This window comes from Eptatretus burgeri, chromosome 3 (assembly GCF_056783735.1).
Source record: "Eptatretus burgeri isolate ZD-2024b chromosome 3, Ebu_testis_v1, whole genome shotgun sequence".
Classification (NCBI taxonomy): domain Eukaryota; kingdom Metazoa; phylum Chordata; class Myxini; order Myxiniformes; family Myxinidae; genus Eptatretus; species Eptatretus burgeri.
Genome location: NC_140963.1, coordinates 6,211,955 through 6,238,899, shown reverse-complemented (window position 1 = coordinate 6,238,899; position 26,945 = coordinate 6,211,955). Strand labels below are relative to the sequence as shown.

Genomic DNA, 26,945 nt, shown 5'->3' with positions numbered 1-26,945 from the left:
TTTAGTACCAGAGTCAAACTTTTTGAGGTTCACCCCATGAGCAAAAACAAGCAAAATAGGAAAGACTCTGGTACTTAGGTGGAATTTGTTTTGAAGGTCGTTAATTAGACGTATTGGCCATTGTATATTCCAAGTTTCAGCTCGTTTCAATGTATAGCCTTTGAGATATGAGCACCAACACATTTCAGATGGACAGACGGACAGACACTGACGTTGATTTCGAGGGTTTTCGTTGAAAACTCAAGAATGCGGGAACGGACGTTGCTGAAATTTGGAACGTATTACCTTGACGTACAAAGGATTTATTTCTGAAACTTGCAGCAGATTTCGTCCGGTAGAAGCCGAGAAATGAATGTTCAGTCCCTGTGAAAAAGTTGCATCCAGAGAAACCGTTCCATATAAAGGGAGGGGTGCTTCACGCTTCCCTTGATCAAGAAGAATATAATTGGTTCAGGGTCGTTTATTGGCACAAATAGGCTGTTCATCGTCACTTGAGAGTTGCAATTCCATGGGGTTTCCACATATCTCATGGGATTGTGAGTTGAACAGGCGACCGTGATGGGCCATGCTGTTGCCGTTTTTGATCATGGTTTCTCTGAAGTCGATGATGGCATGATAGTGGGGTGGACAGGGGAGGGGAAAGTGTTAAATATTGCTGTTTTGATTAGGAAATGAAGAAATATGCAATGATCGATGTGGGAATGCTCTTTTGACTTAATGAGCAGGAGGAGGGGAGGCAGAGGGTAGTTGAGGACACTCGGTGGGGGAGAAAGGTTGAGGAGTTGTGGTGGTGGTGGTGAGGAGGTTTGAAGGCTTGGAGTGAGGAGGAAATTGAAACCTTAGGGTTGGGGGGTGGGTGGGGGAGGTTTAGGACTTGGGATTTGTGAGTGGGGAGTTGAGGCCTTTAAATCAGATGTTACATTGTACTGACGTTTCGCATGTCCCCGATAGTAAATTACAATATATTGCAGTAAATCGATAAGCAGTGGTGGCAACAGCTTGAATTCGCAAATCAATCCCTTTGAACCATGATTAACGATGCATTGTAACTATTCGGAGCACTCTCCATTGGCAAAGCATTGAAACGGTATTACTAGTAGGTGTGTTACTTTTGCAGCTCTTATTCGGAGGATTTGGGAAATGCTGCCTTTTTATACACAGCACTTCAGTGCCCATTCCTCCTTGTCCCAAGGGCATGAAGGGGTCAACCACAAGGTGTGAAGTGGTTCCATATGTCGACTAAATCAAGTGGGGTAGGCAGAATGCCCCTTCCCTGAAGATTGATCATTCTCAAGTTTTTTTATTGTTTTTAAACCAACAATTGAGAAATTGCAGAAGGTTCCAGAAGCTCAGAATGCAAATCCTTAATACTGCTGCTTTTAGCCAGATTTGAACCCATAACCTCTGGGGGACCAGTGCAGTGTGTTCTCATCACTCGGTCATCTCGACACCACAATCTTTTTTTATTTTTCAAATGAAGAAAAAAATATATATATATATATAAAAAAACGAGCACAAAATGTAATGTATATAATTGCTATTTAATTACAATATAAATAAATATTTTTGCACACTGACAGAGCATCCACACAAAGTGTATTTAGAGGACAGGGTATAACAAACAACCAATTAAGACAGTCAGACCTTTAAGCACAGGCCAGATTTTTATGGGTTGTTGTGTAAGGTTCCATCTCCCCCGCCGAACACCAATACAAAATCCATACTTCGTCATTGCAATGACAACCGTCTGTTGTCATTCTCGGAGGAAACATTGTGGAAACAGCATTGTGGGGTAATGACGATCTATCCCGACTCCAACCAAGCAATCTGGTTCTCGTCATTCTTCCTTTTCAATCACCTTGCCAACCGTGATTACAGGTGCTGTGGCTCTCAAATCATGCGAGCCGCTGTGGAAGTCCAGAACCTGCGTCTCAAGATAACGCAGAACGAGCGTCTGTCCAAAATGGATTGGGCAAGAAACACATGTGACAGACAGAGTTAGGGCCGTTCACGCAGTCGCTGTAGCATCAGTGCTGCCCTCGTGTTCAACGGAAAAGCATTCTCGACCCCTACGTAAAAGTCAGATGAGAAGGGTGCGTAGGGGGTGTGAATTTTGAGGATGCAAGAAACACTCACATAATGCATAAAACTTTTACATGAGCTGAAACACTTTAATATCGTCATATTTACATTAGCCCTTCGCAAACCATCGATTTCAAATTCCTACAAAATGGTCTGTATGACATTATCACAAGCAAGCACACTCGCCTCTGAGCCGTCGAGCCTGGGATTGAGTCTTGACCCAGCTATAGAATGTCATCCTCGTGTCTCGCTGGTCGGGTGATTCATCATTGTGTGCAGTTCATTGGGTGGAAGTGAAACCGGGTGTCCCGGCTGCTAGCATGAGTTGATGGACATTACGATCCCACGGTCTCCTTCGCAAAGAGTAGGCGAGCTATCGCCGGCACCCTGAACAAATTCCAAATTCATGCCATAACCTACAGGCGGCACTGCAGCAGCAGCTCTGCCAGGTGCCCATCAAATTAAGTTACCAATCAAACCTACTTGTAACCATGTGCTGAATTAAAAAAAAATAGACGAATCACCTTTCATTCTTTTTGATAATTTGGTTTTGGGGAATTGGTACGAGTGCAAATCAATTAGTATCTTCTTTGGTCTCAAACATCTGCACCCTATATTGATTCAAACAAATGCAGAGTGAGCAGTTATGGAATCGACACCAAGGTATAGTTTGGTTTATGGAAAACATATGACCGTGCGTCCTGAAGTTCACCTGGATCAGGAGCACCAATCGCTCAAACCCCCGCAGACCCCTTTGGACCCTGATTTTTGTTTATTTTTTTTTTTTATGCCGTGAACAAACTTTGGTACATCACGGGTGATGAAGGTTGTGGTCAAGTTTCATTGAAATCACGTGTGTTGTTTCGGAAGAGAAAACAAACACCTATTTTGTGGCGATTGACTCCCCCCCACCCACCCCATAACCCCCTCGAATAAGCGCAGATCGTGATGCGGTCAATATACCTTCATTCAGCATCATATATGAAACTCGTGGCCGAGTTTCATTAAAATCGTGTGTTTGGTTCAAGTGATAATGATTGAAGTGCTTACAGACTGAATCACTCACTCACACTCACCAACACCAATGGACACTGCTCGATCGCAAAATCTCACTGGACTAAAATCCAGGTGAGCGAAAAATGCGTGGGTATCCAGTGAACGAAGCAGGAACCAAAAAAAGAGGAAAAAAAAAAACTGCCCAATTTCAGTCAAATGCAGGACAAGTGTCTCTCAATTTACATTGAGGGATGTTTGGCAGAGTCACCACTCTTATTGAGGGGTGTTTGGCATAGTCACCACTCTTATTGAGGGGTGTTTAGCATCGTCACAACTCTTATTGAGGGGTGTTTGGCATAGTCACAACTCTTATTGAGGGGTGTTTGGCATAGTCACAACTGTTTTTGAGAGAAGTTTGGCAGAGTCACCACTCTTATTGAAGGGTGTTTGGCGTAGTCATCACTCTTATTGAGGGGTGTTTGGTAGAGTCACCACTCTTACTGAGGGGTGTTTGGCAGAGTCAACACTTTTATTGATGGGTGTTTGGCAGAGTCACCACTCTTACTGAGCGGTGTTTCGCAGTCACCACTCTTACTGAGCGGTGTTTGGCAGAGTCACCACTCTTACTGAGCGGTGTTTGGCAGAGTCACCACTCTTACTGAGCGGTATTTGGCAGAGTCACCACTCTTACTGAGCGGTGTTTGGCAGAGTCACCACTCTTACTGAGCGGTGTTTGGCAGAGTCACCACTCTTACTGAGCGGTGTTTGGCAGAGTCACCACTCTTACTGAGCGGTGTTTGGCAGAGTCACCACTCTTACTGAGCGGTGTTTGGCAGTCACCACTCATACTGAGTGGTGTTTGGCAGAGTCACCACTTACTGAGCGGTGTTTGGCAGAGTCACCACTCTTACTGAGCGGTGTTTGGCAGAGTCAACACTCTGAGTGAGGGGTGTTTGGCAGTCACCACTCTGAGTGAGGGGTGTTTGGCAGAGTCACCACTCTGAGTGAGGGGTGTTTGGCAGAGTCACCACTCTGAGTGAGGGGTGTTTGGCAGAGTCACCACTCTTACTGAGCGGTGTTTGGCAGAGTCACCACTCTGAGTGAGGGGTGTTTGGCAGAGTCACCACTCTTACTGAGCGGTGTTTGGCAGAGTCACCACTCTGACTGAGGGGTGTTTGGCAGAGTCACCACTCTTACTGAGGGGTGTTTGGCAGAGTCACCACTCTTACTGAGGGGTGTTTGGCAGAGTCACCACTCTTACTGAGGGGTGTTTGGCAGAGTCACCACTCTGCCTGAGCGGTGTTTGGCAGAGTCACCACTCTTACTGAGGGGTGTTTGTTAGAGTCACCACTCTTACTGAGGGGTGTTTGGCAGAGTCAACACTTTTATTGATGGGTGTTTGGCAGAGTCACCACTCTTACTGAGCGGTGTTTGGCAGTCACCACTCTTACTGAGCGGTGTTTGGCAGAGTCACCACTCTTACTGAGCGGTGTTTGGCAGAGTCACCACTCTTACTGAGCGGTGTTTGGCAGAGTCACCACTCTTACTGAGCGGTGTTTGGCAGAGTCACCACTCTTACTGAGCGGTGTTTGGCAGAGTCACCACTCTTACTGAGCGGTGTTTGGCAGTCACCACTCTTACTGAGCGGTGTTTGGCAGAGTCACCACTCTTACTGAGCGGTGTTTGGCAGAGTCACCACTCTTACTGAGCGGTGTTTGGCAGAGTCACCACTCTGAGTGAGGGGTGTTTGGCAGAGTCACCACTCTGAGTGAGGGGTGTTTGGCAGAGTCACCACTCTGAGTGAGGGGTGTTTGGCAGAGTCACCACTCTGACTGAGGGGTGTTTGGCAGAGTCATCACTCTGAGTGAGGGGTGTTTGGCAGTCACCACTCTTACAGAGCGGTGTTTGGCAGAGTCACCACTCTGACTGAGGGGTGTTTGGCAGAGTCACCACTCTTACTGAGGGGTGTTTGGCAGAGTCACCACTCTTACTGAGGGGTGTTTGGCAGAGTCACCACTCTTACTGAGGGGTGTTTGGCAGTCACCACTCTTACTGAGGGATGTTTGGCATAGTCACAACTCTTATTGAGGGGTGTTTGGCAGAGTCACCACTCTTACTGAGCGGTGTTTGGCAGAGTCACCACTCTGAGTGAGGGGTGTTTGGCAGAGTCACCACTCTGACTGAGGGGTGTTTGGCAGAGTCACCACTCTGACTGAGGGGTGTTTGGCAGAGTCACCACTCTGACTGAGGGGTGTTTGGCAGAGTCACCACTCTGAGTGAGGGGTGTTTGGCAGTCACCACTCTTACAGAGCGGTGTTTGGCAGAGTCACCACTCTGACTGAGGGGTGTTTGGCAGAGTCACCACTCTGACTGAGGGGTGTTTGGCAGAGTCACCACTCTGACTGAGGGGTATTTGGCAGAGTCACCACTCTTACTGAGGGGTGTTTGGCATAGTCACAACTCTTTTTGAGAGAAGTTTGGCAGAGTCACCACTCTTAATGAGGGGTGTTTGGCATAGTCACCACTCTTATTGAGGGGTGTTTGGCATAGTCACCACTCTTATTGAGGGGTGTTTGGCATAGTCACGACTCTTATTGAGGGGTGTTTGTTGGAGTCATCACTCTTACTGAGGGGTGTTTGGCATAGTCACCACTCTTATTGAGGGGTGTTTGGCATAGTCACCACTCTTATTGAGGGGTGTTTGGCATAGTCACCACTCTTATTGAGGGGTGTTTGGCATAGTCACCACTCTTATTGAGGGGTGTTTGGCATAGTCACCACTCTTATTGAGGGGTGTTTGGCATAGTCACCACTCTTATTGAGGGGTGTTTGGCATAGTTACAACTCTTATTGAGGAGTGTTTAGCATTGTCACAACTCTTATAGAGGGGTGTTCGGCATAGTGACCACTGTTATTGAGGGGTGTTTGGCAGAGTCACCACTCTTACTGAGGGGTGTTTGGCAGAGTCACCACTCTTACTGAGCGGTGTTTGGCAGAGTCACCACTCTTACTGAGCGGTGTTTGGCAGAGTCACCACTCTTACTGAGCGGTGTTTGGCAGAGTCACCACTCTGAGTGAGGGGTGTTTGGCAGAGTCACCACTCTGAGTGAGGGGTGTTTGGCAGAGTCACCACTCTGAGTGAGGGGTGTTTGGCAGAGTCACCACTCTTACTGAGCGGTGTTTGGCAGAGTCACCACTCTGACTGAGGGGTGTTTGGCAGAGTCACCACTCTTACTGAGGGGTGTTTGGCAGAGTCACCACTCTTACTGAGGGGTGTTTGGCAGAGTCACCACTCTTACTGAGGGGTGTTTGGCAGAGTCACCACTCTTACTGAGCGGTGTTTGGCAGAGTCACCACTCTGAGTGAGGGGTGTTTGGCAGAGTCACCACTCTGAGTGAGGGGTGTTTGGCAGAGTCACCACTCTGAGTGAGGGGTGTTTGGCAGAGTCACCACTCTGAGTGAGGGGTGTTTGGCAGAGTCACCACTCTTACTGAGCGGTGTTTGGCAGAGTCACCACTCTGACTGAGGGGTGTTTGGCAGAGTCACCACTCTTACTGAGGGGTGTTTGGCAGAGTCACCACTCTTACTGAGGGGTGTTTGGCAGAGTCACCACTCTTACTGAGGGGTGTTTGGCAGAGTCACCACTCTGCCTGAGCGGTGTTTGGCAGAGTCACCACTCTTACTGAGGGGTGTTTGGCATAGTCACCACTCTTATTGAGCGGTGTTTGGCATAGTCACCACTCTTATTGAGGGGTGTTTGTTGGAGTCATCACTCTTACTGAGGGGTGTTTGGCATCGTCACCACTCTTATTGAGGGGTGTTTGGCATAGTCACAACTCTTTTTGAGAGAAGTTTGGCAGAGTCACCACTCTTAATGAGGGGTGTTTGGCATAGTCACCACTCTTATTGAGGGATGTTTGTTGGAGTCATCACTCTTACTGAGGGGTGTTTGGCATAGTCACCACTCTTATTGAGGGGTGTTTGGCATAGTCACCACTCTTATTGAGGGGTGTTTGGCATAGTCACCACTCTTATTGAGGGGTGTTTGGCATAGTTACAACTCTTATTGAGGAGTGTTTAGCATTGTCACAACTCTTATAGAGGGGTGTTCGGCATAGTGACCACTGTTATTGAGGGGTGTTTGGCATAGTCACCACTCTGAGTGAGGAGTGTTTGGCAGAGTCACCACTCTTACTGAGGGGTGTTTGGCAGAGTCACCACTCTTACTGAGCGGTGTTTGGCAGAGTCACCACTCTGAGTGAGGGGTGTTTGGCAGAGTCACCACTCTGAGTGAGGGGTGTTTGGCAGAGTCACCACTCTGAGTGAGGGGTGTTTGGCAGAGTCACCACTCTGAGTGAGGGGTGTTTGGCAGAGTCACCACTCTTACTGAGCGGTGTTTGGCAGAGTCACCACTCTTACTGAGCGGTGTTTGGCAGAGTCACCACTCTGACTGAGGGGTGTTTGGCAGAGTCACCACTCTTACTGAGGGGTGTTTGGCAGAGTCACCACTCTTACTGAGGGGTGTTTGGCAGAGTCACCACTCTTACTGAGGGGTGTTTGTTAGAGTCACCACTCTTACTGAGGGGTGTTTGGCATAGTCACCACTCTTATTGAGGGGTGTTTGTTGGAGTCATCACTCTTACTGAGGGGTGTTTGGCATCGTCACCACTCTTATTGAGGGGTGTTTGGCATAGTCACAACTCTTTTTGAGAGAAGTTTGGCAGAGTCACCACTCTTAATGAGGGGTGTTTGGCATAGTCACCACTCTTATTGAGGGGTGTTTGGCATAGTCACCACTCTTATTGAGGGATGTTTGTTGGAGTCATCACTCTTACTGAGGGGTGTTTGGCATAGTCACCACTCTTATTAAGGGGTGTTTGGCATAGTCACGACTCTTATTAAGGGGTGTTTGGCATAGTCACGACTCTTATTGAGGGGTGTTTGTTGGAGTCATCACTCTTACTGAGGGGTGTTTGGCATCGTCACCACTCTTATTGAGGGGTGTTTGGCATAGTCACCACTCTTATTGAGCGGTGTTTGGCATAGTCACCACTCTTATTGAGGGGTGTTTGTTGGAGTCATCACTCTTACTGAGGGGTGTTTGGCATCGTCACCACTCTTATTGAGGGGTGTTTGGCATAGTCACCACTCTTATTGAGGGGTGTTTGGCATAGTCACCACTCTTATTGAGGGGTGTTTGGCATAGTCACCACTCTTATTGAGGGGTGTTTGGCATAGTCACAACTCTTATTGAGGGGTGTTTGGCATAGTCACAACTCTTATTGAGGAGTGTTTGGCAGAGTCACCACTCTTACTGAGGGGTGTTTGGCAGAGTCAACACTCTTACTGAGCGGTGTTTGGCAGAGTCACTACTCTTATTGAGGGGTGTTTGGCATAGTCACCACTCTTATTAAGGGGTGTTTGGCATAGTCACGACTCTTATTAAGGGGTGTTTGGCATAGTCACCACTCTTATTAAGGGGTGTTTGGCATAGTCACCACTCTTATTAAGGGGTGTTTGGCATAGTCACGACTCTTATTAAGGGGTGTTTGGCATAGTCACGACTCTTATTGAGGGGTGTTTGTTGGAGTCATCACTCTTACTGAGGGGTGTTTGGCATCGTCACCACTCTTATTGAGGGGTGTTTGGCATAGTCACCACTCTTATTGAGGGGTGTTTGGCATAGTCACCACTCTTATTGAGGGGTGTTTGGCATAGTCACCACTCTTATTGAGGGGTGTTTGGCATAGTCACCACTCTTATTGAGGGGTGTTTGGCATAGTTACAACTCTTATTGAGGGATGTTTGGCATAGTCACAACTCTTATTGAGGGGTGTTTGGCAGAGTCACCACTCTTATTGAGGGGTGTTTGGCAGAGTCACAACTCTTATTGAGGAGTGTTTGGCAGAGTCACCACTCTTACTGAGGGGTGTTTGGCAGAGTCAACACTCTTACTGAGCGGTGTTTGGCAGAGTCACTACTCTGAGTGAGGGGTGTTTGGCATCGTCACCACTCTCAGTGAGGGGTGTTTGGCAGAGTCACCACTCTTACTGAGGGGTGTTTGGCAGAGTCACCACTCTTATTGAGGGGTGTTTGGCAGAGTCACCACTCTTACTGAGGGGTGTTTGGCAGAGTCACCACTCTTATTGAGGGGTGTTTGGCATAGTCACGACTTATTGAGGGGTGTTTGTTGGAGTCATCACTCTTACTGAGGGGTGTTTGGCATAGTCACCACTCTGGCCAATACAGGACTTTTGAAATGTCACATTTCCATCCTGATTGCTCAGCGTGCATCACAGAAACCTCAAGTAACAAATAACTTGGGGTGGCCAGGACATATTTTACTTGAAGAAGCCGAAAATACTTGTAAGCGTACCTGTGAGAAAGGGGTCTGCGTCTGCTGCCTCTGCACAACAACAAAGTTGGGGTCCTTCCCGATCGACTCGTCCAAAGGGCTGATATGTTACCGTCCGTATTGCAATAACTCCCAACGATCTGGATCCCATAAAGGCCGACGATGACTTCTAACCAAACCTTCGTGCTTAATACAGAAAGGAAGTCCATACCTGGAGCTTGGCGATGCACAGGGTAAGTTTTTAAAATGACATTTATTATAAATCATATTTGGGAGGAGTGAGATGGGCAGGGCGGTGTGGGTGGGAGTGGGAGTTGTAAGTTTAAATCTATTGTTTGGTGTGTAATACCAGGGCCGCAAGAGAAATTACACTCGATTTTTGCATCGGTTGTTGGAAAGAGAAGCGTCCGTTTGGTGTGTGTGTGTGTGTGTGTGTGTGTGTGTGTGTGTGTGTGTGTGTGTGTGTGTGTGTGTGTGTGTGTGTGTGTGTGTGTGTGTGTGTGTGTGTGTGTGTGTGTGTGTGTGTGTTCGTGTTCGTGTTCCAACCACGGCCACCACAAGCCAATTGTTCTAACAGGAAATGGTACGAACCAGACTCATCTCATCCACGGATATTTGTGTTCATCTATTTCCGTGAATCAGATTTTCACTGAGGAACACAACAATTGTGGTTAAACATCTTGAAATAGTCACGGTCTTGTCGAAAAATTGCACATTATGTTTAAAAGACGATTCAAATCAGATTTTGCATTGGTAACGACGGGCTCAAAGTGCCCTGTGAGCCAAACCAAAAAAGTGTAAACACACAGCACATGTGCAAGAGGCCTCATTTACCATTCACGTGTCATTTCGAAAGCCCGTATTGTTGGATGGGGAGAGTGAGCCAGCAGCTCAACAGTAATTAAAAAAAAGGCTTAAAAGAGACAATCATACCTGCATGATGATTGTCCACATTCATGTTCACTGAAGGTTCTTTAACATCACCACAACACCTGGACAAAGTTACATCATTCAATTCAAACCAAAATTGGTGTTAGGTAACTTCAAAGGCACAGGTAACAAACCTGAGATGGAAGCAAAACATTAACAAACAGGTACAATAATTCATGGCAAGATTAACTGTGCATGAATGGAGTTAGAGATCAAGACATGACCACACAAGAAGATACTCAAACAAAGCAACTGCACCAAGAGACAGGTCATGGAAAAAGTAGGGAAATAAAATAATAATTACTATGATTACAGATGCATAAAGCAGAGTGAGGTCGACGTGGACACAGAACTGAAGCAGAGTGAGGTCGACGTGGACACAGAACTAAAGCAGAGTGAGGTCGACGTGGACACAGAACTAAAGCAGAGTGAGGTCGACGTGGACACAGAACTGAAGCAGAGTGAGGTCGACGTGGACACAGAACTAAAGCAGAGTGAGGTCGACGTGGACACAGAACTAAAGCAGAGTGAGGTCGACGTGGACACAGAACTGAAGCAGAGTGAGGTCGACGTGGACACAGAACTCAGGCAGAGTGAGGTCGACGTGGACACAGAACTAAAGCAGAGTGAGGGCGACGTGGACACAGAAGTAAGGCAGAGTGAGGTCAATGTGGACAGAGAACTAAAGCAGAGTGAGGTCGACGTGGACACAGAACTAAAGCAGAGTGAGAGCGACGTGGACACAGAACTAAAGCAGAGTGAGAGCGACGTGGACACAGAACTAAAGCAGAGTGAGAGCGACGTGGACACAGAACTAAGGCAGAGTGAGGTCAATGTGGACAGAGAACTAAAGCAGAGTGAGGTCGACGTGGACACAGAACTAAAGCAGAGTGAGGTCGACGTGGACACAGAACTGAAGCAGAGTGAGGTCGACGTGGACACAGAACTGAAGCAGAGTGAGGTCAACGTGGACACAGAACTAAGGCAGAGTGAGGTCAATGTGGACAGAGAACTAAAGCAGAGTGAGGTCGACGTGGACACAGAACTAAAGCAGAGTGAGGTCGACGTGGACACAGAACTAAAGCAGAGTGAGGTCAACGTGGACACAGAACTAAAGCAGAGTGAGGTCGACGTGGACACAGAACTAAAGCAGAGTGAGGTCGACGTGGACACAGAACTAAAGCAGAGTGAGGTCGACGTGGACACAGAACTAAAGCAGAGTGAGGTCAACGTGGACAGAGAACTAAAGCAGAGTGAGGTCGACGTGGACACAGAACTAAAGCAGAGTGAGGTCGACGTGGACACAGAACTAAAGCAGAGTGAGGTCGACGTGGACACAGAACTAAAGCAGAGTGAGGTCAACGTGGACAGAGAACTAAAGCAGAGTGAGGTCGACGTGGACACAGAACTAAAGCAGAGTGAGGTCGACGTGGACACAGAACTAAGGCAGAGTGAGGTCAATGTGGACAGAGAACTAAAGCAGAGTGAGGTCGACGTGGACAGAGAACTAAAGTAGAGTGAGGTCGACGTGGACACAGAACTAAAGCAGAGTGAGGTCGACGTGGACACAGAACTAAAGCAGAGTGAGGTCGACGTGGACACAGAACTAAAGCAGAGTGAGGTCGACGTGGACACAGAACTAAAGCAGAGTGAGGTCGACGTGGACACAGAACTAAAGCAGAGTGAGGTCGACGTGGACAGAGAACTAAGGCAGAGTGAGGTCAATGTGGACAGAGAACTAAAGCAGAGTGAGGTCGACGTGGACACAGAACTAAAGCAGAGTGAGGTCGACGTGGACACAGAACTAAAGCAGAGTGAGGTCAACGTGGACACAGAACTAAAGCAGAGTGAGGTCGACGTGGACACAGAACTAAAGCAGAGTGAGGTCGACGTGGACACAGAACTAAAGCAGAGTGAGGTCCACGTGGACAGAGAACTAAAGCAGAGTGAGGTCGACGTGGACACAGAACTAAAGCAGAGTGAGGTCGACGTGGACACAGAACTAAGGCAGAGTGAGGTCAATGTGGACAGAGAACTAAAGCAGAGTGAGGTCGACGTGGACAGAGAACTAAAGTAGAGTGAGGTCGACGTGGACACAGAACTAAAGCAGAGTGAGGTCGACGTGGACACAGAACTAAAGCAGAGTGAGGTCGACGTGGACACAGAACTAAGGCAGAGTGAGGTCAATGTGGACAGAGAACTAAAGCAGAGTGAGGTCGACGTGGACAGAGAACTAAAGTAGAGTGAGGTCGACGTGGACACAGAACTAAAGCAGAGTGAGGTCAACGTGGACAGAGAACTAAAGCAGAGTGAGGTCGACGTGGACACACAACTGAAGCAGAGTGAGGTCGACGTGGACACAGAACTAAAGCAGAGTGAGGTCGACATGGACACAGAACTAAAGCAGAGTGAGGTCAACGTGGACAGAGAACTAAAGCAGAGTGAGGTCGACGTGGACACACAACTGAAGCAGAGTGAGGTCGACGTGGACACAGAACTAAAGCAGAGTGAGGTCAACGTGGACAGAGAACTAAAGCAGAGTGAGGTCGACGTGGACACAGAACTAAAGCAGAGTGAGGTCGACGTGGACACAGAACTAAAGCAGAGTGAGGTCAACGTGGACAGAGAACTACAGCAGAGTGAGGTCGACATGGACAGAGAACTAAAGCAGAGTGAGGTCGACGTGGACACAGAACTAAAGCAGAGTGAGGTCAACGTGGACAGAGAACTAAAGCAGAGTGAGGTCGACGTGGACACAGAACTAAAGCAGAGTGAGGTCGACGTGGACACAGAACTAAAGCAGAGTGAGGTCGACGTGGACACAGAACTAAAGCAGAGTGAGGTCGACGTGGACACAGAACTAAAGCAGAGTGAGGTCGACGTGGACACAGAACTAAAGCAGAGTGAGGTCAACGTGGACAGAGAACTAAAGCAGAGTGAGGTCGACGTGGACACAGAACTAAAGCAGAGTGAGGTCGACGTGGACACAGAACTAAAGCAGAGTGAGGTCAATGTGGACAGAGAACTAAAGCAGAGTGAGGTCGACGTGGACAGAGAACTAAAGCAGAGTGAGGTCGACGTGGACACAGAACTAAAGCAGAGTGAGGTCGACGTGGACACAGAACTAAAGCAGAGTGAGGTCGACGTGGACACAGAACTAAGGCAGAGTGAGGTCAATGTGGACAGAGAACTAAAGCAGAGTGAGGTCGACGTGGACAGAGAACTAAAGTAGAGTGAGGTCGACGTGGACACAGAACTAAAGCAGAGTGAGGTCGACATGGACACAGAACTAAAGCAGAGTGAGGTCAACGTGGACAGAGAACTAAAGCAGAGTGAGGTCGACGTGGACACACAACTGAAGCAGAGTGAGGTCGACGTGGACACAGAACTAAAGCAGAGTGAGGTCAACGTGGACAGAGAACTAAAGCAGAGTGAGGTCGACATGGACAGAGAACTAAAGCAGAGTGAGGTCAACGTGGACAGAGAACTACAGCAGAGTGAGGTCGACATGGACAGAGAACTAAAGCAGAGTGAGGTCGACGTGGACACAGAACTAAAGCAGAGTGAGGTCAACGTGGACAGAGAACTAAAGCAGAGTGAGGTCGACGTGGACACAGAACTAAAGCAGAGTGAGGTCGACGTGGACACAGAACTAAGGCAGAGTGAGGTCAATGTGGACAGAGAACTAAAGCAGAGTGAGGTCGACGTGGACAGAGAACTAAAGTAGAGTGAGGTCGACGTGGACACAGAACTAAAGCAGAGTGAGGTCGACGTGGACACAGAACTAAAGCAGAGTGAGGTCGACGTGGACACAGAACTAAGGCAGAGTGAGGTCAATGTGGACAGAGAACTAAAGCAGAGTGAGGTCGACGTGGACAGAGAACTAAAGTAGAGTGAGGTCGACGTGGACACAGAACTAAAGCAGAGTGAGGTCGACATGGACACAGAACTAAAGCAGAGTGAGGTCAACGTGGACAGAGAACTAAAGCAGAGTGAGGTCGACGTGGACACACAACTGAAGCAGAGTGAGGTCGACGTGGACACAGAACTAAAGCAGAGTGAGGTCGACATGGACACACAACTACAGCAGAGTGAGGTCGACGTGGACAGAGAACTAAAGCAGAGTGAGGTCGACGTGGACACAGAACTAAAGCAGAGTGAGGTCGACGTGGACACAGAACTAAAGCAGAGTGAGGTCGACGTGGACACAGAACTAAAGCAGAGTGAGGTCGACGTGGAGACGGAACAAAATCAGAGAAAAGACGGTGTGTGGAGGAAAGGTTCAATGGTACGGCACCTGTTGTTGTTGCGACAGTTCCAACAATAGCGATCACCCTGAAGAGGCACAATACAAGATATTGGAGAGTTTAATATTTTCGAAAATACAACTGATAAAAACAGTCAGATAACTTTTTTTCCATAATGACTGAGATAGCATGGTTGGTGAATGGAAAGCACAAGGAAAATGAATAAAGGAACAGGATTTCAAAACTGAGGTCTAAATATCCTGTCTGTTATGTATAAATGTCTTGGTCCTTTAGATAGTCAACATAGAATCTCCTTTCAGGTTTAACAGGACCTAAATGGGACATGATCATGATGTGTAGTCCAGTTCAGTACATCATTCAGAGAGTGCTCGAAAGTTCGTTTATAGATCTGTAATTTGTGTTTACGCTGCACAATGTGTTCACGATTTGTGAATGAAAAGCAAAAAATTATTAACAAAATTGGAATCAGTTGTGAGTATATATCAGCCCAAACAAGACAACTTCATCTCTGGCTCAGGCCGAAGGGTGCACAAGGTCATTGTCGTCAAACGGGTCTTCTACCAGCCTTGGGAGGCCGAAATAAGCACTGGATAGAATATGACGAGTATTTCTACCAGTAAGCTTCATCATGCACCCAGCACCATGACTTGGTATCTCGACAGGTAGCACCTCATTAAGAGTTCATGTTTCAGCATTTGCTATAATGTCAAGAAACAAGGCACAGGTTCTGGAAATTATGAAATAATTATGAAACTTGAGTTCATTATATTGTTTGTTCTTTTAGAAAATGTATAAAACGCTCTCAAAATAGGATAAATTGACACAAAGAAAGCACCTCAACAGTCATCTCCATATTACCAGGATGCGTCGGGTTTCCGAGTTGGGAACTTCCATTTTGCCAAAAATGGGTGGAGCCTGGGGGGCTAATGAGACCCCAAGGCATTGTGGGTTTGCAGCAGGAACCAAACGTCCCTGGATACAGCTGGTTCCAGGAAGCGGTATGGAGATGGGAGTTGGAGAGGAACCATGTTTATCTGAAAATTCCCAACATAACAGATTGAGAACCACCGAAAGTTTTTTTTTTTTAATTTTTATGAGCAGATGTATTGTACTCGTATACAAGTTAGTAATGATCAATGACCGTCTTTAATCAATCGCATTGCTTCACCTTGCTGTGAGATCTCAACATTCCAGACTAACTTTCCCCAAACTGCTATGACCACCTACCTGGCATATTACGATTCTTCCAGAACCCCAGGCACAGCAACAGCAATGTAACAAGCAGTAGCAGTCCGAGGCCCAGTCCTAGTGCTAGGTATACCAGCGTTGAGCGGGTCAGTCCATGGCTGGACACTGTGTCTCGAATACCCGTGGAGGAGATGCCAGCACGGGCCGCGACAGAAGATGGTCGCACTTTGACCTCAATTCCTAAAGCTTGAAGTGGCATCAGATTGGGGGATGAAGGAAGCACAAGCAGCAAATGATGAGCTTTTCGATAATCAACATAATTTTTAGGGTTTTTATCTGAATAACAACCCTTAAGACACCGAAGGTTTACTGATGCATCAAATTAAAATGCCATATTTTCATTGAATGAGACAGAAAATTAATTAAATCAGTGAGATTGTGTTTTTTTTTAACATAATAACTAGAATAGTAGATATTAGATAGCCAATGCAACCTCCCCGCTCACTCTGATCCCAATAAAAGTGAAAGGAATACACCAGACCGATGTTTACCTCCTTCACTCTGAAAGATCTCTGGCAAGCTATGTTTGTAACAAGTCTTGTTTGGATTGGTTAAAATATGCATCTCAGGGCTCAGCAAATACCTTTAATTTTGATCACCGTGAAAATGAAAGAATGACACTGGACCCAATGTCCACCTGCTTTTTTATGGAGGTGGAAATTTTTTTTTTGTATACCTTGTCGAGGCTCGCATGAGAGCTAACACACAACGCACATCAAGGGGGGCATGAGACAAGAGGGGAGGGAGTGGGAAGGACAAAACAGTGGGGAACAGAGACATGAGGAGATCTGTGGAAGGGAGAGGGATGGGATGGGGAACATGGGGAATAGAAGATGGACATTACAGGGACTTTCAGGAAGGAAAGCAGGGAATTTGAAGGAGGTGGGCTTGGGTGGATTATCGGGGGTAGAAAAGATCGAGGATTTGGATGGGGGATGATCAGAGGTGGTGGTGAACAGCTGTTTTGAAGGCCTGGAGGGAAGAATGGGAATGAATCGAGTGAGGGAGTTTATTCCAAAGGTGGGGAAAAAGAGGAATGAAAGAGTGAAGGTGAGCAGTGATTCGTGATTTTGGTAGTTTTACCAGAAGGGGGTTGTTGGCGGACCTTGAGCGCCATGCGGAAATGTGGTGGGGACAAATCGCAGAGAGAGAGGGGGGGCGAGGCTGGAGAGGAGATGGCAGAGGACAGAAAGATTGGTATATTTGTGCCAGATCTTGTCCATATTGGTTTAAATACAATCATGTGACATGGCAAAAACTTTACTTTCACGTCCGATTTTGAACTTCGGCCTCACGTGGAATCAAAATAAAATCACATAGCTAATGTTGGTCCACTTCGATCTGTAGTGGGCTGTGGTAAAGTATCATTTTGCCAATCATTGTCGAATAGATATGGAAATACAACAGGAATTCATTGGCAAGCGCAACAGTGAAGCTTCCGTAAACTACTACAGTCTTGATGACAAAACCAAAATGTTAACCATGCTCATTTAAACGTGAAAATAAACGAGAGCTAAGTCGATGGCATGCCATCGCAAGTCCCCACACTTCCCACCGAAAGCAAGGTTTAAAAAAATGGCAAAAAGTTCCACCAGGAATAACACAATATCACATTTTAAGTTGGAATTTTTTTTCTTCCGTTTAGACCAATGTGATCCCAATCCCCACCCCCTGTGGCATGAACCTGGGGTCAAATCCAAAAAAGATTGTTACGTATTTCATGCATCGCCAACGTTGTTTGCATGTACAAAGTTTCATTAAAAAATAAATAAAGTTTTAAAATGTGCCTGTAATTGCATTTTTGGTAGTTGACCTTTTATACCCTGCACAAGGGGATGGGGACAAAAATGATACTGCTCTCACCTTCGTGCCATATGGTGATCATAACTACCAAGTTTGGTGAATTCTGGCACGTCCATTTATGAGGACGTAGCGTGAGGATGGGCAGACAGTTGGGAGCCGGTTGCAAAATCTCCCCGTTTTTATTCAAAAAAAAGTTTTGACAATAATCTGTTTATCACGAGCAAACAGCAAAATAAATGGCAAATTATGGGACAGAAACGAAGAAGAGAAAAGTTTGATGGATGAGCCTCGCTCAGTGCGAAATAAACAAACATAAGAAAACTAGAGGGGGAGCACTCGGGAGAGTGCAAAACCTCCGCCGCCAATACTGCTGGGTCACTCAAGTGAACCTTATATCTTATTCATTAAATATGATGTCAACAGTGCTGACAGAGTTATAGTTCTTTGCTCCATTTTTTTTTTGGGGGGGGGAGGGTTGGAAATCACTTAAAACATGTAGAAATGCAAAAAAAGAAATCGAAATTTTGTTGAAAAAAAAGTTGCAAAATATTTTTTTTCTCGAACAATTATTTTTTGGGGGAGGGGGGTTGGAAATCACTGAAAACATGTAGAAATGCAAAAAAAAAACTTTTTTCTCGAACAATTTTTTTCTTTAACAATTTTTTTGGGGGGGGTTGGAAATCACTTAAAACATGTAGAAATGCAAAAAAAAATTTTTTTCTCGAACAATTTTTTTCTCTAAATTTTTTTTTGGGGGGGGGGGGTTGGAAATCACTTAAAACATGTAGAAATGCAAAAAAAAAAAATTTTCTCGAACAATTTTTTTCTCCAACAATTTCTTTTGGGAGGGGGTTGTAAATCATTTAAAACATGTAGAAATGCAAAAACAAAATTGTTTTCCCTTTTTTGAGGGGAATTTTTTTTTGGGGGGGGGTTGGAAATCACTTAACATGTAGAAATGCAAAAAAAAATTCTCTAACAATTTTTGAGGGCGGGGGGGGGTTGGAAATCACTTAACATGTAGAAATACAAAAAAAGAATTTTTTTCTCCAACAATTTTTTGGGGAAGGGGGTTGGAAATCACTTAAAACATGCAGAAATGCAAAAAAAAGATTTTTTTCTCGAACAATTTTTTTCTCGAACAATTTTTTTCTCTAACAATTTTTTTTGGGGGGGGGGTTGGAAATCACTTAGAACATGTAGAAATGCAAAAAAAGAAATCGAAATTTTGTTGAAAAAAAAAGTTGCAAAAATTTTTTTTTTCTCTAACAATTTTTTTTTGGGGGGGGGTTGGAAATCACTGAAAACATGTAGAAATGCAAATCAAAAAAAATTCCCTTTTTGGGGGGGTAACAATTTTTTTGGGGGGGGTTGGAAATCACTTAAAACATGTAGAAATGCAATAAAAAATTTTCTCGAACAATTTTTTTTGGGGGGTAACAATTTTTTTGGGGGGGTTGGAAATCACTTAAAACGTCTAGAAATGTAAAAAAAAAACATTTTCTCTAAAAATTTTTTTTTTGGGGGGGTTGGTAATCACTTAAAACATGCGGAAATGCAAAAAAAAATTTCTCTAACAATTTTTTTGGGGGGGGGGTAAACAATTTTTTTGGGGGGGTTGGAAATCACTTAAAACATGTAGAAATGCAAAAAAAAAAAAAAAATTTTGGGGAGGGTGTTGTAAATGATTTAAAACATGTAGAAATGCAAAAAAAAAAAATTCCCTTTTTTGGGGGGTAACAATTTTTTTGGGGGGTTGGAAATCACTTAACATGTAGAAATGCAAAAAAAATTTCTATAACAATTTTTGGGGGTGGGTGGGGGGGGGGGTTGGAAGTCACTTAAAACATGTAGAAATGCAAAAAAAAGAAATTGAAATTTTGTTGAAAAAACAGTTGCAAAAATTTTTTCTCTAACAATTATTTTTTTGGGGGGGGGGATTGGAAATCACTGAAAACATGTAGAAATGCAAAAAAAGAATTTTTTTCTCTAACAATTTTTTGGGAAGGGGGTTGGAAATCACTTAAAACATGTAGAAATGCAAAAAAAAAAAATTTTTCTCCACCAATTTTTTTGGGGGTAACAATTTTTGGGGGGGGTTGGAAATCACTTAAAACATGTACAAATGCAAAAAAAAAAAAATTTTCTCTAAAAATTTTTTGGGGGAGGGGTTGGAAGTCACTTAAAACATGTAGAAATGAAAAAAAATTCTCATTTTGGGGGGAGGGGGGTAAAAAAAAAAAAAATTGGGGGGGGTTGGAAATCACTTAAAACATGTAGAAATGCAAAAAAATTTTCTCTAACAATTTTTGGGGGCGGGGGTTGGAAATCACTTAAAACATGTAGAAATGCCCCAAAAAAAAAAAAATCGAAATTTTGTTGAAAAAAAAGTTGCAAAATTTTTTTTTTCTCTAACAATTATTTTTTGGGGGGGTGTTGTGAATGACTTAAAACATGTAGAAATGCAAAAAAAAAAAATTTTTCTCGAACAATTTTTTTTCTCGAACAATTTTTTTGGAGAGGGGATTGGAAATCACTTAAAACATGGAGAAATGCAAAGAAAATTTATTTCCTTTTTTGGGGGGGTAACAATTTTTTGGGGGGGGTTGGAAATCATTTAAAACATGTAGAAATGCAAAAAAAAGAAATCGAAATTTTGTTGAAAAAAAAGTTGCAAAAATTTTTTTTTCTCTAACAATTATTTTTAGGGGGGGTTTGAAATCACTTAAAACATGTGGAAATGAAAAAAAAAAATTTCTCAATTTTTTTTTGGGGGGGGGGGGTTGGAAATCACTTAAAACATGTAGAAATGCAAAAAAAAGAAATCGAAATTTGTTGAAAAAAAAGTTGCAAAAATTTTTTTTTCTCTAACAATTATTTTTAGGGGGGGTTGGAAATCACTTAAAACATGTAGAAATGCAAAAAAAATTTCTCGAACAATTTTTTGGGGGAGGGGTTGGAATACACTTAAAACATGTAGAAATGCAAAAAAAAAAAATTCCCATTTTTAGGGAGGGGTAACAATTTTTTTGGGGGGGTTGGAAATCACTTAAAACATGTAGAAATGCAAAAAAAAGAAAATTTCTCGAACAATTTTTGGGGGCGGGGGTAGGGGGTTGGAAATTACTTAAAACATGTAGAAATGCAAAAAAAAGAAATGGAAATTTTGTTGAAAAAAAGTTGCAAAAATTTTTTTTTTCTCGAACAATTTTTTTTTGGGGGGGGGGGGGTTGGAAATCACTTAAAACATGTAGAAATGCAAAAAAAGAAATCAAAATTTTGTTGAAAAAAAAAGTTGAAAATTTTTTTTCCCTAACAATTCTTTTTTTGGGGGGGGGGGGGTTGGAAATCACTTAAAACATGTAGAAATGCAAAAAAAAAAAAAAATTCTCTAACAATTTTTGGGGGAGGGGTTGGAAATCACTTAACATGTAGAAATGCAAAAAAAAATTTTCTCCAACAATTTTTGGGGGCGGGAGGGGGGGTTGGAAATCACTTAAAACATGAAGAAATGTTGAAAAGAAAAAAAAGAAAACATGAAAAAAAAGAAATCGAAATTTTGTTGAAAAAAAAGTTGCAAAAATTTTTTTTTCTCCAACAATTATTTTTTTGGGGGGGGGGGTTGGGAATCACTTAAAACATGTAGAAATGCAAAAAAAAAATTTCTCTAACAATTTTTTGGGGGGCGTTAACAATTTTGGGGTGGTGGAAATCACTTCAAACATGTAGAAATGCAAAAAAAAAAAATTCCCCTTTTTTGGGGGGGGGGTAACAATTTTTTGGGGGGGTGGTTGGAAATCACTAAAAACATGTAGAAATGCAAAAAAAATTTCTCTAACAATTTTTGGGGGTGGGTGGAGGGGTTGGAAATCACTTAAAACATGAAGAAATGCAAAAAAAACAAATTGAAATTTTGTTGAAAAAAAAGTTGCAAAAATTTTTTTTTCTCGAACAATTATTTTTGGGGGGGGGTTGGGAATCACTTAAAACATGTAGAAATGCAAAAACAAAAAATTTTTCTCGAACAATTTGTTTTCTCTAACAATTTTTTGGGGGTGGGTGGTTGGAAATCACTTAAAACATGTAGAAATGCAAAGAAAATTTTTTCCTTTTTGGGAGAGGGGGAGTAACAATCTTTCGGGGGCGGTAACAATTTTGGGGGGAGGTGGAAATCACTGAAAACATGTAGAAATGCAAGAAAAAATCCCCTTTTTGGGGGGGGTAACAATTTTTTTTGGGGGGGGGGGTTGGAAATCACTAAAAACATGTAGAAATGCAAAAACAAAATTTTTCTAACAATTTTTTATTTGAGGGTGGGGGGTTGGAAATCACTTGAAACATGTAGAAATGCAAAAAAGAATTTTTTTCTCTAACAATTTTTTGTGGGGGGGTTGGAAATCACTTGAAACATGTAGAAATGCAAAAAAATAAATTTTTTCTCGAACATTTTTTTCTCTAACAATTTTTTGGGGAGGGGGGGGGGGTTGGAAATCACAAAAAACATGAAGAAATGCAAAAAAAACATTTTTTTTCTCGAACAATTTTTTTTCTCCAACAATTTTTTTTTGGGGGGGTTGTAAATCATTTAAAACATGTAGAAATGCAAAAAAAAAATTTCCATTTGGGGGGGGTAACAATTTTTTGGGGGGGGTTGGAAATCACTTAAAACATGTAGAAATGCAAAAAAAGAAATCGAAATTTTGTTGAAAAAAAAGTTGCAAAAATTTTTTTTTTCTCTAACAATTATTGTTTTTGGGGGGGGGTTGTAAATCATTTAAAACATGTAGAAATGCAAAAAAAAATTTTTTTTCTCTAACAATTTTTTTGGGGAAGGGTTGGAAATACTTAAAACATGTAGAAATGCAAAAAATATTTTTCCCATTTTGGGGGGGGTAACAATTTTTTTTTTGGGGGGGGGGGTTGGAAATCACTTAAAACATGTAGAAATGCAAAAAAAAGAAATCGAAATTTTGTTGAAAAAAAAGTTGCAAAATTTTTTTTTCTCGAACAATTTTTTTTTGGGGGGGGGTTGGAAATCACTTAAAACATTAAAACAAAAAAAAGAAATGCAAAAAAAAAAAATTCTCTAACAATTTTTGGGGGCGGGGGTCGGGGCTTGGAAATCACTTAAAACATGTAGAAATGCAAAAAAAAGAAATCAAAATTTTGTTGAAAAAAAAGTTGAAAAAAATTTTTTTTCTCTAACAATTCTTTTTTTTTTGGGGGGGGGGTTGGAAATCACTTAAAACATTAAAACAAAAAAAAAGAAATGCAAAAAAAAAAAAATTCTCTAACAATTTTTGGGGGCGGGGGTCGGGGCTTGGAAATCACTTAAAACATGTAGAAATGCAAAAAAAGAATTTTTTTCTCGAACAATTTTTTGGGGGAGGGGGTTGGAAATCACTTTAAAACATGTAGAAATGCAAAAAAAAAAAAAAAATTTTCTCAAATTTTTTTTTTCTCTAACAATTTTGGGGGGGTTGCGAATCACTTAAAACATGTAGATATGCAAAAAAAAGAAATCGAAATTTTGTTGAAAAAAAAGTTGCAAAAATTTTTTCTCTAACAATTATTTTGGGGGGGGGGGTTGGAAATCACTTAAAACATGTAGATATGCAAAAAAAGAAATCGAAATTTTGTTGAAAAAAAAGTTGCAAAAATTTTTTTCTCCAACAATTATTTTTTTGGGGGGGTTGGAAATCACTTAAAACATGTAGAAATGCAAAAAAAGAATTTTTTTCTCTAACAATTTTTTTGGGGGAGGGGGTTGGAAATCACTTTAAAACATGTAGAAATGCAAAAAAAAAAATTATTTCTCGAACAATTTTTTTTGTCTAACAATTTTTTGGGGGGGTTGGAAATCACTTAAAACATGTAAATATGCAAAAAAAAAAATTATTTTCTCTAAATTTTTTTCGGGGGGGTAACAATTTTTTTTGGGGGAGTTGGAAATCATTTAAAACATGCAGAAATGCAAAAAAAAAAAGAAATCGAAATTTTGTTGAAAAAAAAGTTGCAAATTTTTTTTTTCTCTAACAATTTTTTGGGGAAGGGGGTTGGAAATCACTTAAAACATTTAGAAATGCAAAAAAAAGAAATCAAAATTTTGTTGAAAAAAAAGTTGAAAAATTTTTTTTCTCTAACAATTATTTTTTTTGGGGGGGGAGGGGGGTTGGAAATCACTGAAAACATGTAGAAATGCAAAAAAAAATTTTTTTCTCTAACAATTTTTTTTTTTGGGGGGGGGGGGGGTTGGAAATCACTTAAAACATGCAGAAATGCAAAAAAAAAAATTCCATTTTGGGGGGGGGGTAACAATTTTTTGGGGGGGGGTTGGAAATCACTTAAAACATGTAGAAATGCAAAAAAAAAAAATTTTTTCTCTAACATTTTTTTTGGGGAGGGGTTGGAAATCACTTAAAACATGTAGAAATGCAATTTTTTTTTACATTTTGGGGGGGGGTAACAATTTTTTGGGGAGGGGGTTGGAAATCACTTAAAACATGTAGAAATGCAAAAAAAAGAAAATTTCTCTAACAATTTTTGGGGGTGGGGGGGGGGGGTGGAAATCACTGAAAACATGTAGAAATGCAAAAAAAAGAAATCGAAATTTTGTTGAAAAAAAAGTTGCAAAAATTTTTTTTCTCCAACAATTATTTTTTTTGGGGGGGTTGTAAATCATTTAAAACATGGATAAATGCAAAAAAAAGAAAATTTCTCTAACAATTTTTGGGGGCGGGAGGAGGGGGTGGGAAATCACTTAAAACATGAAGAAATGCAAAAAAAGAATTTTTTTCTCTAACAATTTTTTGGGGGAGGGGGTTGGAAATCACTTGAAACATGTGGAGATGCAAAAAAAATTTTCTCGAACACTTTTTTTTCTCTAACAATTTTTTTTTGGGGGGGGTTGGAAATCACTTAAAACATGTAGAAATGCAAAAAATAAATTTTTTCTCGAACAATTTTTTTTCTCTAACAATTTTTTTTGGGGAGGGGGGGGTTGGAAATCACAAAAAACATGTAAAAATGCAAAAAAAAAAAATTTTTTTTCTCGAACAATTTTTTTTCTCCAACAATTTTTTTTGGGGGGGGGTTGTAAATCATTTAACACATGTAGAAATGCAAAAATTTTTTCCCATTTTGGCGGGGGGTAACAATTTTTTTTGGGGGGGTTGGAAATCACTTAAAACATGTAGAAATGCAAAAAAGAAGAAAATTTCTCTAACAATTTTTGGGGGCGGGGGGGGGGTTGGAAATCACTTAAAACATGTAGAAATGCAAAAAAAAAGAAAATTTCTCTAACAATTTTTGGGGGCGGGGGTAGGGGCTTGGAAATCACTTAAAACATGTAGAAATGCAAAAAAAGAATTTTTTTCTCGAACAATTTTTTGGGGGAGGGGGTTGGAAATCACTTTAAAACATGTAGAAATGCAAAAAAAAAAAAAATTTTCTCGAACAATTTTTTTTCTCTAACAATTTTTTGGGGGGGTTGGAAATCACTTAAAACATGTAGATATGCAAAAAAAAGAAATCGAAATTTTGTTGAAAAAAAAGTTGCAAAAATTTTTTTCTCTAACAATTATTTTTTTTGGGGGGGGGTTGGAAATCACTTAAAACATGTAGATATGCAAAAAAAATAAATCGAAATTTTGTTGAAAAAAAAGTTGCAAAAATTTTTTTCTCTAACAATTATTTTTTTTTGGGGGGGGGGGTAGGAATTCACTTAAAACATGTAGAAATGCAAAAAAAGAATTTTTTTCTCTAACAATTTTTTTGGGGGAGGGGGTTGGAAATCACTTTAAAACATGTAGAAATGCAAAAAAAAAAATTTTCTCGAACAATTTTTTTTGTCTAACAATTTTTTGGGGGGGTTGGAAATCACTTAAAACATGTAAATATGCAAAAAAAAAATTTTTTCTCTAAATTTTTTTCGCGGGGGGTAACAATTTTTTTGGGGGGAGTTGGAAATCACTTAAAACATGCAGAAATGCAAAAAAGAAGAAAATTTCTCTAACAATTTTTGGGGCGGGGGGGGGTTGGAAATCACTTAAAACATGTAGAAATGCAAAAAAAAAGAAAATTTCTCTAACAATTTTTGGGGGCGGGGGTAGGGGCTTGAAATCACTTAAAACATGTAGAAATGCAAAAAGAATTTTTTCTCGAACAATTTTTGGGGGAGGGGGTTGGAAATCACTTTAAAACATGTAGAAATGCAAAAAAAAAAAAAATTTTCTCGAACAATTTTTTTTCTCTAACAATTTTTTTGGGGGGGTTGGAAATCACTTAAAACATGTAGATATGCAAAAAAAAGAAATCGAAATTTTGTTGAAAAAAAAGTTGCAAAAATTTTTTTCTCTAACAATTATTTTTTTTGGGAGGGGGGGTTGGAAATCACTTAAAACATGTAGATATGCAAAAAAAATAAATCGAAATTTTGTTGAAAAAAAAGTTGCAAAAATTTTTTTCTCTAACAATTATTTTTTTTTGGGGGGGGGTTGGAAATCACTTAAAACATGTAGAAATGCAAAAAAAGAATTTTTTTCTCTAACAATTTTTTTGGGGGAGGGGGTTGGAAATCACTTTAAAACATGTAGAAATGCAAAAAAAAAATTTTTCTCGAACAATTTTTTTTGTCTAAATTTTTTGGGGGGGTTGGAAATCATTTAAAACATGTAAATATGCAAAAAAAAAATTTTTTCTCTAAATTTTTTTCGCGGGGGGTAACAATTTTTTGGGGGGGAGTTGGAAATCACTTAAAACATGCAGAAATGCAAAAAAAAAGAAATCGAAATTTTGTTGAAAAAAGTTGCAAAATTTTTTTTCTCTAACAATTTTTTGGGGGAGGGGGTTGGAAATCACTTTAAAACATGTAGAAATGCAAATTTTTTTTTTTCTCGAACAATTTTTTTTCTCTAACAATTTTTTTGGGGGGGGTTGGAAATCACTTAAAACATGTAGATATGCAAAAAAAAAATTTCTCTAAAATTTTTTGGGGGGTAACAATTTTTTGGGGGGGAGTTGCAAATCACGAAAAACATGTAGAAATGCAAAAAAAAAATTTTTCTCAAACAAATTTTTTTCTCCAACAAATTTTTTTGGGGGGGGGTTGTAAATCATTTAAAACATGTAGAAATGCAAAAAAAAAAAATTTTCTCTAACAATTTTTTGGGGAGGGGTTGGAAATCACTTAAATCATGTGGAAATGCAAAAAAAAAAAATTTCCATTTTGGGGGGTAACAATTTTTTTGGGGGTGTTGGAAATC

General features: G+C 41.6%; 1 protein-coding gene across 7 annotated transcripts in view; it reads right to left on the bottom strand.

Moving 5' to 3' along the window:
- Positions 1-1,522: 1,522 nt before the first annotated feature.
- Positions 1,523-26,945, bottom strand: part of LOC147029336 (cell adhesion molecule-related/down-regulated by oncogenes-like) — a 94,045-nt gene continuing 68,622 nt past the window's right edge. For 4 of the 7 annotated variants that reach the window (XM_085872317.1, XM_085872314.1, XM_085872316.1 and 1 more), the window contains exons 10-14: positions 15,859-16,065; positions 15,490-15,665; positions 14,661-14,698; positions 10,367-10,425; positions 1,523-2,069 (exon numbers count right to left, since the gene is read on the bottom strand). In XM_085872317.1, coding sequence (XP_085728443.1) covers positions 1,999-2,069; positions 10,367-10,425; positions 14,661-14,698; positions 15,490-15,665; positions 15,859-16,065 — 551 coding nt within the window. In that variant the 3' untranslated portion in view covers positions 1,523-1,998. The remainder of the gene's footprint in view (positions 2,070-10,366; positions 10,426-14,660; positions 14,699-15,489; positions 15,666-15,858; positions 16,066-26,945) is intronic. The other 3 variants (XM_085872318.1, XM_085872320.1, XM_085872319.1) reach the window with 3 other exon arrangements.